The sequence below is a fragment of the Astyanax mexicanus genome, chromosome 17 (assembly GCF_023375975.1).
Source record: "Astyanax mexicanus isolate ESR-SI-001 chromosome 17, AstMex3_surface, whole genome shotgun sequence".
NCBI classification, from domain to species: domain Eukaryota; kingdom Metazoa; phylum Chordata; class Actinopteri; order Characiformes; family Acestrorhamphidae; genus Astyanax; species Astyanax mexicanus.
Window position 1 is genome coordinate 48014542 of NC_064424.1, and position 12810 is coordinate 48027351.

The 12810-nt window shown below is 43.0% G+C and overlaps 1 protein-coding gene across 6 annotated transcripts in view; it reads left to right on the forward strand.

Moving 5' to 3' along the window:
* tcf7 (transcription factor 7) overlaps positions 1 to 12810 on the forward strand; it is a 43452-nt gene that overhangs the window by 24164 nt on the left and 6478 nt on the right. For 3 of the 6 annotated variants that reach the window (XM_049466464.1, XM_049466463.1, XM_049466465.1), the window contains exons 4-9: positions 3781 to 3907; positions 8851 to 8938; positions 10365 to 10451; positions 11148 to 11267; positions 11734 to 11896; positions 12241 to 12348. In XM_049466464.1, the coding sequence (XP_049322421.1) occupies positions 3781 to 3907; positions 8851 to 8938; positions 10365 to 10451; positions 11148 to 11267; positions 11734 to 11896; positions 12241 to 12348 (693 nt within the window). The remainder of the gene's footprint in view (positions 1 to 3780; positions 3908 to 8850; positions 8939 to 10364; positions 10452 to 11147; positions 11268 to 11733; positions 11897 to 12240; positions 12349 to 12810) is intronic. The other 3 variants (XM_049466468.1, XM_049466466.1, XM_049466467.1) reach the window with 1 other exon arrangement.

Below are 12810 nucleotides of genomic sequence, written 5' to 3' on the forward strand. Positions count from 1 at the left end.
GGCAGTAAGAGTTAATCAGTTGTGATAGCGCTGGTCTCGGTATTGTTTTGATGAGCGTGAGGAGGGGAAGTGTGTTTTGCTGTTGGATTTATGACATTTGCGGTTCGGTTTGTTTCCCGAAAATTATTTGTCGTTCTTTCGTTTCTCTTTGGAGGAAAAACAAATCTATTAATCATATTTAACTCTGCAGAGCATCACACTCAAAACACTCATCACTGATTACTGTTTATCTCATTCTTTATTTTATTAATGTGTTTAATGTTCCATTAACTGAACTGATGAATTGAATTAATGCTGTATTAGTAATTAATTCATTAGTTAATTGTTTGTTATTTGGGTCTGAAGGTTTGATTCTCCTGTTTTACAGTGTAGAACAGAGTGATGATCAGCCGGTTTGATCCAGAGTTATTTATAAACTGTTCACCGTACGGAAACCTCAGAGGGTCACGCGGTTTGAGAGGGTCACTGTTATTCACTCTGAGGAGCCGATAGAGTTATAAAGTTATTTTTATAGTTTATTATCTGAAGAACATTCAGAACTGGAGCCCCATAAACCAAATAGTTTATTAAGTAATGAATTCTAATTTACTACTTCATTAAAATAATGTTTACATGATAATAAAACAAAAATATTCTTCATAATATTTCAGTATAAATCTTTAATTAAATCCCACTTCATGCAGTGAATCAGTGGTAACAGATTTAACAGGTAACCAGTTTAAATTCACTTAATCGCTCTGTTTTCATTGGTTTGAGTGCAGTGGTGCCGTTTGGAACACAGCCCCTGATTTCAGTGCTTTGAAACACGTCCTGCTCATCTATCTATAATATGAAATCATGCGTATATATTTCATATTTGTATATATTGTGTGATTTCTGTGGGATTAGAGGTGATTGGTGTTTCTGAGCTGCAGAAGTTCTCGGCTCTTCAGTGAGATGATGGAGAGACCTGGAGCTCCAGCAGGAGTCTGGGGGGGTTGTGTGGGCGAGGGGGGGTTGTGTGGGCGAGGGGGGGTTGTGTGGGTGAGGGGGGGTTTAGGGGGCGGGTTTGTTGGGTGGGCGGGTCTTTGGATCAGGTGGGGGGCGTGGTTTTGTGTGTTTAAACATGCCGGCATTGTTATGTCTGCAGAGTCTTTGATGTCGTCTGAACCTCCAGCTCAGTGGCGCTGGTTTCCCCCAATCATTTCCAGATTGTGGCGCCGTGCCGAACGAACTGCTGTCACTCATGATGCTCTGGAGCGAGCCGGGGGGAGCGGGCCGGGCCGGGCCAGGGGGAGAGGGCCGGCCTGGGGGAGTCCCGGAGAGATAGGGAGGCGCACTTTGATTGGCTGAGATACGGGTTGACCTGAGTAGGTTCTCCACTCTGATGTTTTCATCTTCCAGCCTGATCTGCAGGAACTGAAGAGGAATTTAAATCAAATTTTCCACAATTCTCATAAACCCACGCTTACACTAACCCTCAATCCTCCTCAAACCTCCTCAAACTCCTCAACCCCCCCAAACCTCCTCAACCCCCCCAAACCTTCTTTAACCTCCTCAACCCCCCCCAAACCTCCTCAACCCCCCCCCAAACCTCCTCAACCCCCCCCAAACCTTCTTTAACCTCCTCAACCCCCCCCAAACCTCCTCAACCCCTCCCAAACCTCCTCAACCCCCCCAAACCTCCTCAACCCCCCCAAACCTTCTTTAACCTCCTCAAACCTGCAGACTAAAGGAGGCGATACGACGCTTTAAAAGACCACTGTGGAATTTTTCTAATCTCACTTTCACTCAGACAGGAAATGGACTTTTTTCTCAGTTACAGTAATCCTGATCACAAACACACCAGCCTCTCTCTCACAAACACACCAGCCTCTCTCTCACAAACACACCAGCCTCTCTCGCACAAACACACCAGCCTCTCTCGCACAAACACACCAGCCTCTCTCGCACAAACACACCAGCCTCTCTCGCACAAACACACCAGCCTCTCTCGCACAAACACACCAGCCTCTCTCGCACAAACACACCAGCCTCTCTCGCACAAACACACCAGCCTCTCTCGCACAATTGCATCAATGCAGTCAGGTGACCATCCTCCCAACAACATAAAAAATAATAGACTGTTATTTTAATTATTCATTTTATTTTTCTGTAAATACTTGTGAGCAGGTTCAGTCCCTCTGGTGCTCGGCTATTTCTCGTTATTTTTCACTGAGAGGACAATATTGACATGAACATGAATATGTTTTTACTTTAGTTATGTTTTATTTGTTTAGGATAAATAAACATTATTATAAACTAAATCTTTACTCGCTAAATGTAATGTTTAACTGCATTATTTTGCATTATTATTATATATTAATATGAAATGGGCTTACATTGTGAGAAATATTGACAATATATCATCCCAAAGTTATTGTGACAGCCATAACATTATGACCAGCTCTTTGTTCCTGAACTCATTAAAACAGCGTGTAAAACGTATCAGAGCTCAGAGAGGAGATTAAAGATGTGACTGAAAGCAGCTCTAATTTCCTCATCAAAACAAGTCCTTACGTTTCTAAAGGTAAGAATACATTACCGCGTTTTATCTGCGTGCGCCGAGTGATCTGTAGGGCCGGGAGGTCACGCCGTCCCTCAGTGTAACGCAGCGTCCCTAATTTCCTCGAGTGATCAGTCAAACGCTGTCTTTTATCCAACGCCGGATAAAAGGAAACGACCTTATGCTAATGAATTTCTCTCGATTACAGAGCGAGATTAGGAGATGCTCTGATATCTAATGGGAATTCTGCTTTGATGCCACACTGACCAGAAGATCACTATGATCACTATGTTTCTGGCACTTTGTGAGCGCGAGCTGCTTTGTATCTCTTTAACTACAGAAATGTAATTATGTTAAGTTGGGAGGGGGCGGGGCCAGTTTAACTAGAAGGAGGTTGATAATGATAGGTTGGAGGAGGGCACGTGTTTAATCTCGGCCAGAATGAGTAAGAAAGATCTGAACAGATGAAACCACTTCAAGAGCTGCTAATTGCTGTAAGGAAGAAAAACGACGTCAAGAAACATCAGTGTAAAATTGTGCACCATTATGTTTAAAGGAAATAGCAAACAAACCTCAGTCCTTTGAACAGACCTCGTACAGCCTGTGTTCTCCCCACACACGCGGAGGCACACGCTGACGGATACGTTAACCCTTTCACACGCGACGGTTACTCATTTTCAGTTTCTAAAAATGTTGAATATTTTCTGTGGAGAGTTAAAAATGATCTGTACTGCAGTTTTTCTGGATCTGGCTCTGCTGATAAAGAGTGTGTGTGTATGTGTGTGTGTGTGAGTGTGTGTGTGTGGGCAGGGAATAATAAGACATTCACTTTGTGGAGCTGTGGGGGGTCTGAGACTCTCTACTCCAGATTGTATAGAAAAAAGAAGAGGAATAACTTTTTTATGAACGTAATTCTCCTCCTCTCTCTCTCTCTCTCTCTCTCTCTCTCTCTCTGCACCTCAACATATCGAGTATCAGACAGCATGCTGTTAGCATTAGCATGCTGTTAGCATTAGCATGCTGTTAGCATTAGCAATAACTGGGACTCAGAAGTTATTGAGACCATTTGTAAACAGAAACATGAAAGAAATCAAACCCCCCGCGCAGCGTTTTCTTGATCTTCAAAGCAGCATCGATCAGACGGGCCGTCCTCACATCGATTCCCCACCGCAGATACTGGAGTTAAGTGTTTACAGCAGTGTTTCTGCGTCTGACTGACGGCTGTGTGTTTGTGTGTTTTTGTGTCGCTGTTTCAGGCTAATAAAGTGTCGGTGGTGCAGCAGTCTCACACGATGCACCCGCTCACGTCCCTCCTGCCCTACAGTAACGAACACTTCAACCCCAGCCCTCCTCACCTGCCCACAGACATGAGCCAGAAACCAGGTACGTTCCTCCCTCCCTGCTTATTTACTCACTACAACTCCCATAATTCACCTGCTCCCACTATTATTAGACCCTCACTACAACTCCCATAATTCACCTGCACTCACTATTATCAGACCCTCACTACAACTCCCATAATTCACCTGCACCCACTATTATCAGCCCTCACTACAACTCCCATAATTCACCTGCACCCACTATTATGAGACCCTCACTACAACTCCCATAATTCACGTGGCCTTGAGCACATGAGCACACTGACCAGTGCTCAGTCAACCTCACTCACAAGATAACACCTCACCATTTATAGGTGTTCAAAGCTCAGTCATTAGACATTGTTATGTAAATTGATAATAAAATGTTACCTCATGGGATGGCTTGGGAATGTCTATAACTGTATAAGTTTGGAGGTGTTATCTGGTGAGCGACAGGTCCAGGGTCAGTGTAGGAGATGCAGGTTCCTGTCCTTCACTGAGCGTCTCAGAGATATAAAACAGTGGAGCACATGTATCACCTGTATTCATTTAATAATAATTTATTGTTTACTGATGCATTTTTCATGGAAGATTACTTGATCATTATGTTGGTTAGCAGCCACTGCCTCGTGTAAATAAATAAAACTGCTGATCAGAAGCTTTTATTATATCTTATTATTATTTATAATATTATAATATTTAGGAAAAGGAGACTAATATGGTTTGGCCGGTGTGAGGTTGTGTTAAAATTTATCCAGGTAAAATCAGTTTCTTACGGACAGGACTGCGCTTCGCTCTGAGGTGTTTTCATGTTGTTAAAATCTCTTTATTTGTTTTATTATTTTCATCCTCTCGTTTCCTCTCCGTCTCCTGCTGACATTTTCAGACACAATTAAAGCAGAAGTGTGTTACTGATGTAGGACACCACCATGGTTGACCTTGGAAAGTTTAATGAAAAGTCTTTGATTTTCTGCAGAGTCAGAGACCAGTGATGGTCACCTCCCCCCACCCCACCCCCACCCAACACACACACACATACTAATCCCAGCATCACCCGTACCGAGTTTAGTGACAGATTTAGAGACCATGACAGCTTGATCCAGTTTTATAGAAGATTATAATCTAAAATAAGTGAGTGCATAAATATTCAGCCCCTTCCAGTGCTCTCAGACGCAGAGTCTGTGATGATCTCAGGTATCAGGTTTATTAATCTGGACGCTACAGTTTTACTCTATTCCTATTTGGGTTTGTACAACACGTTTAATTCTGTGAAAGATTAGATAGAACTCTTGGGCTTTAATTCAGTCACACCTTGTTAAACTTGAGTGATCGTATTTTTAATCCGCAGAGTTTAATATGATACCGGCCCGTTCTTTACTGCCTCGCTGTGTTTGGTGATGTGAGGTTTGGATGGATTTGACCATATAAACTCTCCATTTCATGAGTCTCTCTACGCTCTACTGTTCCTGATCTAACCTGAAGCTGCATGTAGTTTGAAGGTGTGTAGTGATGTAGTGACGAGTCGCTGTGGTTCTCAGTCTCTTCCACTGTGTTATAATATCACTGACAGTTGGCTGTGGATTATTTAGTAGTGAATATTGAAATTTCACGACTGGACTTGTTGAACAGGTGCTGCATCCCATCACCTGTCCCACAGTGCAGGAGTTCACTGATCTCCTGAGAGTCTGAGAGCCGTTCTTTCACTAATGTTTGTAGAAGCGTCTGCCTGCCCGTCCCGAGTCTGTGCTGTGTGTGGAGACTCAGGTGTGTGTGTGCAGGTGTGTGTGTGCAGGTGGGCGGGGCTACTGTTTGTCACGTGAGCGTTGCTGGAATTCCCCGCTGAGCATCTGCTGCCGCTCCGTCTGGTCTAGACAGCGCTGACCCTCCCCTCCGCTCTGACTCACCTGTAATCAGCAGCTCTGAGATCAGTAAACCCAGCAAAATCACAATAATACTGAATAACAATATTTAATCACATTCTACAGAATATATTATTCATTCATAGATAAAGAGATAAATATAAATCAGATAAGAAGGTAAAGACTTAAAATTACAATAAATTGGTATGAAAGAAAAAAATAAAATAAAGCTAAGTCTAACTGAAGGCCAAAATAATAAAATTAATAACAGTGTCATTAAAAGTAATATACACAAAATTAATATATATATATATATGTGGAAATGTTTTGGCTCAATTTTCCAGCAGCATCTCACTTCTGTCACATTGTGTATTGCTGTAGAGTAGAGTACAGTAGAGTAGAGTACAGTAGAGTACAGTAGAGTACAGTAGAGTATTGTAGAGTAGAGTACAGTAGAGTACAGTGGAGTATTGTAGAGTACAGTAGAGTACAGTAGAGAACAGTAGAGTACAGTAGAGTATTGTAGAGTACAGTAGAATATTGTAGAGTAAGGTAGAGTACAGTAGAGTACAGTACAGTAGAGTACAGTAGAGTGTATGTGGGGTGTTCTGTGTGGTCGCTCAGTTGAGACGGGGTCTGGCAGCTGTGTTACAGGATGCTGCGCGGTGTTTCGGTGGTACAGTCATTACCGTATCGCCGGCGCAGCGCGGTAAACTCTGAGCTTCACTCCTCTAAACACCACCTGCTGCACTGATGGAGTTTTTCTTCAGGGATGGAGCGCAGTCATCTCTCGCTCGCCGCTCTTTCAGTTTCTCTGATTTGAGCAGTAAATATTTAATCTGTGTTAAACTGAGAGGCTATTTTCGGTCGACTCGTGTCATTTAGGAACCGGCGTCTCTCAGAGCGACCGGAGCAGAATTTCCCTCCATCTGAATTACAAAGCTCCTCACACTCCTGAGAGTTTTTATTGTAAATAAACAGCTTTATTTTGATCAGAGGCTGAACTGCACTTCAGATTTTAATGTTTCTGACAGTAAAAAAAGCCTCATTACTGTTCACCTGCATCAGATTCATAGCTAATAAATCATTACATCATCAGCACAGGTGAACAGGTTACAGATTACACCAATTCAGCCCAATTTAGACGCAGGTTTGTTGGATTTTTTTTGGGTTTGTTGGATTTGTTAGATTTGTTGGGTTTGTTGGATTTTTTTTGGGTTTGTTGGGTTTGTTGGGTTTGTTGAGTCTGAACGGTTTTTCAGTTTTTCGGTTCTTTATTTCTATGGGAGCTGCTGTTTACATGCAGTGAATCTGGAAGCTGCATTTCTGTAATATTATTATTGATGGTCTGAGCAGATGGGACAGGTTCTGCTGATGCAGGACGTTGGTTCGGTTCTGCTGCTGATGCAGGACGTTGGTTCGGTTCTGCTGCTGATGCAGGACGTTGGCTGCTGCTGATGCAGGACGTTGGCTGGTTCTGCTGCTGATACAGGACGTTGGCTGGTTCTGCTGCTGATGCAGGACGTTGGCTGGTTCTGCTGCTGATGCAGGACGTTGGCTGGTTCTGCTGTTGATGCAGGACGTTGGCTGGTTCTGCTGCTGATGCAGGACGTTGGTTCGGTTCTTCTGCTGATGCAGGATGTTGGCTGGTTCTGCTGCTGATGCAGGACGTTGGCTGGTTCTGCTGCTGATGCAGGACGTTGGCTGGTTCTGCTGCTGATGCAGGACGTTGGCTGGTTCTGCTGCTGATACAGGACGTTGGTTCGGTTCTGCTGCTGATACAGGACGTTGGCTGGTTCTGCTGCTGATGCAGGACGTTGGCTGGTCCTGCTGCTCCGGTGTAGAGCGGCTGGGCGAGGCGGGGCGGCTGACTCACATTCCATCTGAGGAGATTTATAGAGTCTGAGTCCAGAAACAGGCCTGGAGCTCCGCTAAATTACAGTCATCAGGTGACATTCTTCCCTACAAACACCGTCCGCCTCCAGGCTACGGCTGAGTGCCGCTCACTGCTGACAGATCACTTCCTGTAGAACAGAGACCCTCTTTTGTTGTGGAAGAATCTCAGAGTTTCTGATGATTTCATTCAGAAGAATCGCTGGTAGTTTTCGTATCTACTGGTTGGATTTGCTTGGATACGTAATGAATACAGTCATATTTACACTGGGCTGAATAGAGGAACAGTTACACTCTCAGCTACTAAAAGTTCCACTAATTACTGATAAACACACAGCTTATTGAGTCCCTGTTGTGAAGTACTGCCAATAGAATAGGAACAGTCTCTGGAGCAGATAAATAAAGTGAAGTGTCTGATGGCAGGCGTGGGCTGGAGGGGTTTGAACTCCGGTTGGGGATGAGGTGAGGAGATGATCATCCAAAGGATCCTGTTCTCACGGATACTTCTGTCCCTGAATGCAATCAAATTCTAATCCTAATCAAAACTCTGGAGAGTAGAGACAGTACCTCCAACAAAATCAGAATAAACTTGTTTAATACGCTTAATTTAGAAGAAACAATGAATGATTGTTGCAGTACTTTTTTGGATATAGCGTATTTATTAAAGCACTCGCCTCCTGCAGGACTGTGAGCTGGAATATATTCAGTGTATTTACCTTCAGGCTGTAAAACCTCCGTGTGTTTAGTCGATGGTACAAAACGATAAATATACCGTTTGTATCTGATTACAGCAGTTATGTGATTATTTAACAGGTCACATTAACAACATTCTCAGATTTTATAGATTAAGTAGAATCTGATCAATAAAGCTGTTGATTGGATTACTGATGAACTCCGATGCTGTGCTGTAATCAGATTATAAAGTTTATGAAAACGCACTCAGTCTGAATTCACAGAAGAACACCTGTTAAGATGCAAAACACAAAAGTGCACACTTGTGGTGAAAATGGACTCATGGTGATCTCAGCTGTGAAGTGTGGGAAGAAGGAGGCTCCTTTTCTTCCAGGGCTACCTGACCTATCTGAGAAGTGATTGACCTCTGAGATTAGCGTAGCGTAATAGCAGGTTCCCAGCCGGCTAATGACGCCCTTACTGGCTGAAGGCTCCCCGGCTGCCCCGCCCCTCACCCCCACCTTCTCCTCCCTGTTTCCCGCAGGCGTTCACAGACATCAGTCCCCGGATCTCTCCGGCTTCTACCCCCTGTCTCCGGGCGGAGTCGGCCAGATCGCCCCGTCCATGAGCTGGTGAGTTTACCTGATGTTAGCATGTTGTGCACCTAGCTTAGCCGCACCCTGATACTGTATCCCAGAATGCATTGTGTGATACGTGCTGACTTTTACAAAAGAGAAGCGCTTTAAGGTTTTTTTTTCTAATGAGCAGCAGAACATCTAAAGTGGGATTACGGGAGAATTTACCAGTTCAACCAGTTAAACCCTTTAACCAGTTGTAACTGTGAGTGTGTGCAGTGTGTGATTCAGGTGTTTATGTTCTGTAAACTGAGGGGGGAATATAACCTCTTCTTCATCTCAGTGTTTAGGATTAGGATTAGGCTCCTCATGCTGGAGATTAAGCTCACAAGACTCACAAATTCGACACAAGGATGCGTGAAACTGTGATCTGGTTTTATGAGTTCAATTTAAACTTGCAGAGAAAACAGCCAGATCACGCTCTCATATCTAAAAGTTCTCGTGAGGTGAAAATGGTCCATATCTGAGCATGATTACTGTGTTCACACCTGCCCAAACCAATTAAAACAAGGGTAAAAATGCGGATCTATAGACTGATTTAACTGGAATTGATTGATTATTGCTGTCAATATTTGTTTGTATATCATTTCAGGCAGGGTAATGTCTGTCTGATTTAAATATCTCTAGTTTGTGTTTCAATTTAAAAAGGTACTTAAACGGATTAATAACTTTATAATAAAGTTTTTAACATGAGATTTAAAATTGGTACAAAACAGGGGTTCTTAGTGGCTCGGCAGAATAAGAGGATCACTAACTTAAATCCCGGCTCTTGCTGCTTCTCCATCAGCAGCCGGATTCTGAGAGAGAGAGAGTACAGTAGGTGGCCCTCTTTATTGGGTTAATTGGAAAAACTTTGGGGAGAAAATGGGAAAAACATAAAAATACCAATAAATAAATCAGTGAAGAAGACACAGTGCTGAATGGAATGATTTGGGATTTCTTCAGACACTGAATTAAAAATGTTTTTTAAGTTTCACTTTCATGCCCGATTTCTTAAACATTAACTCTTAGCGCTCCGACTGTAACGGGAGGAAATCAGCCGGCACTCCGTCAGGATCCCTCTAAAGAGATCGTTTCCTGTCTGGAACTCGGCCTGACAAGAAAACGTAAAAACATTTACGACCTTAAAAAACACACTGAGAATATATTTGGAAATATATTAATATATTTGAGCAGTGTCCTGTAATAGAGCTGTAATGTGTCTGAGATCAGTGTAGAGCTGAGAGATTTTATGAGTTAGTGTTTTATCTCAGGATAAAAAGCTCACCTGTTAGATCAGCTCAGGTTCTTCTGAATCTATCAGGTGTGATCAGGTCAGTAATGGCTGCGTTATCAGTAGCCTGAGGCTCAGTTCACCCCAACCCTTATCTCTACCCCCCCCTCAACCCCCCAAACCCCCATCCTGTCCCGTAACGACCTGCAGGCAGAGTCCGCCTGTGTATCCTCTATCCTCCTGCGGCTTCAGGCAGTCCTACTCCTCCAGCCTCCCCAGCAGCTCCTCCTACTCCAGGTACAGTATCTCCTCCACCCACCGGCCGGGCCGGGGTATCAGCCCGCCTGCACTGCGCCCCGCGCCCCGCGCCCGCCTGCTGCCCAGCCCAGCTTGCCGAAGCTTCTGCAATGTCTTTGTGTTCGAGCTGCGTCTCTGTGAAGCCCTTCTTTAACCTTTGACCTCAGAAACACTTATAACACCTTTAAAAATCATAATAAATTATGCAGAGAATCAGATACAGAACTGCAGTATAAAGCTCTGCTGATGGTGAGTGTAGAGTGTGGGACACACCCATTATGTAAATAAACGATGCCAGTCAGTAGTGAGGAGTGAGGAGTCAGTAGTGAGGAGTGAGGAGTCAGTAGTGAGGAGTGAGGAGTCAGTAGTGAGGAGTGAGGAGTCAGTAGTGAGGAGTCAGTAGTGAGGAGTCAGTAGTGAGTATAGTGATGGGTGGTGATAGTCACTGTGCTGCTTCTGCAGTTGTGCTGTTTTCAGTGCAGGCGGAGCGCCCTCTGCTGTCCGGCAGGGAGCTTCAGCTTCAGCTTCAGTAAACTGATTATTGATAATCTGTTATTGATGGAATGATTTATCTGATCAGGTCTTTGTATTATTTTTATTATAAGTAATAAATATGTAGTTAATTTATCTGTGTGTTTAAAAGCTTCTGAGTTCTGCTCTGATTTTACTGTAATTCTGATGGTTTTGTGTTTGAAGGTTTTCACACTCGCTGATGTTGGGTCCGTCCGGCATGCACCCCACCGGCATCCCGCACCCGGCGATCGTGCCCCCCTCCGGCAAACAGGAGCACGAGCAGTACGACAGGAACATCTACGTGTAAGAAATAAACATACAACCACTTATTAACTAACCACTTTATTTTAATGTTGTAATTTATATCACTAAAATATTCTTTATTTAGACTTTGATTTCTTCATTCATTAATTCACTTAAAATTAAATAATCTGAACAGAACTTTCCCAACAAGGGAAATATTTTCACTGGTTTTATTAGTGTGTGATGAACACAGATGAGCCGTACGCATCATAGAGTGCAATTACTGCATAAACAACCACCTTTAACCTTTAACCTTTTACAATGAGCGTGTGTGTAGTGTGTGTAATGTGTGTGTAGTGTTATTGATGTAGATGTTGGTGTGTTGCAGTAAGTCTCACGCGGAGCAGAAGCGTGAACGTGTGTGTTGTGTATAGAGTGTGTATAGTGTATAGCTTGTGTGTGTGGTGTGTGTATAGTGTATATTGTGTGTGTGTGTTACTGACGGTGTGATGTTGGTGTGTTGCAGTAAGTCTCACGCGGAGCAGAAGCGTGAGCGTGAGCCGAAGAAGCCGGTGATTAAAAAGCCTCTGAACGCGTTCATGCTGTATATGAAGGAGATGAGGGCGAAGGTCATCGCTGAGTGCACCCTAAAGGAAAGCGCTGCTATTAATCAGATACTCGGACGCAGGGTGAGTTAATCTATACATCAGCTATTAATCTAAATAATAAATACATTATTAATATCACAGCATGGTAAACTGTTACTGATATTATTATTTTAATATGGTAATTTAGTGCTGCTGAGCATTACATGATGTGTAAATAATTTCTGTATTAATCTGTATTAATCTGTATTAATCTGTATTAATCTGTATTAATCTTTTTTCTTTGCAATTTTCTTTAGTTTTTGGATTAAATGTATATTTTACCAACCAAAATAAAGTAATAATTAGAATGTATATTTTCTTTTTTCTTTTTTAATGTGATTATAAATGGATGTGATTTGAGATGTGATGGGTGTTGTGTTCTGCAGTGGCACGCTCTGACTCGGGACGAACAGGCGAAATACTACGAGCTCGCCAGGAAAGAGCGGCAGCTCCACATGCAGCTCTACCCCAGCTGGTCCGCCCGGGACAACTACGTGAGTACCCGCATATTAATTACCTATATAATAAATATAAATCAGATTCAGAACTCATCAGAATTCCCTCCTTTACACAGACTGATCTGTACCAAACCTGAACCACATTAAACATTATAGGTGTTTATTTTATCAGATATTACAGATAATAAAAGAGATTTTTTTTATCAAATTTTTCCCCCCAACTCACTCACTAGGACTCCCCCTATTGTAATGTCCCAACACACCAGGAGGGTGAAGACTAACACACGCCTCCTCTGATACATGTGAAGTCAGTATTTATCAGTATTTGAGGGAAACTGTAGAAACGTTGAGCACAAAGCGACCCGCGCCCACGCTCTACACAAAATACAAACAAAATGAAAGAATAAATAATATCAGTTAGAGTTTCTGTTATTGATTGTGTTCTGGATCAGTGCTGATATTTTACAGACCTTTAAACCTAGAAGCTCCAGATCCAGA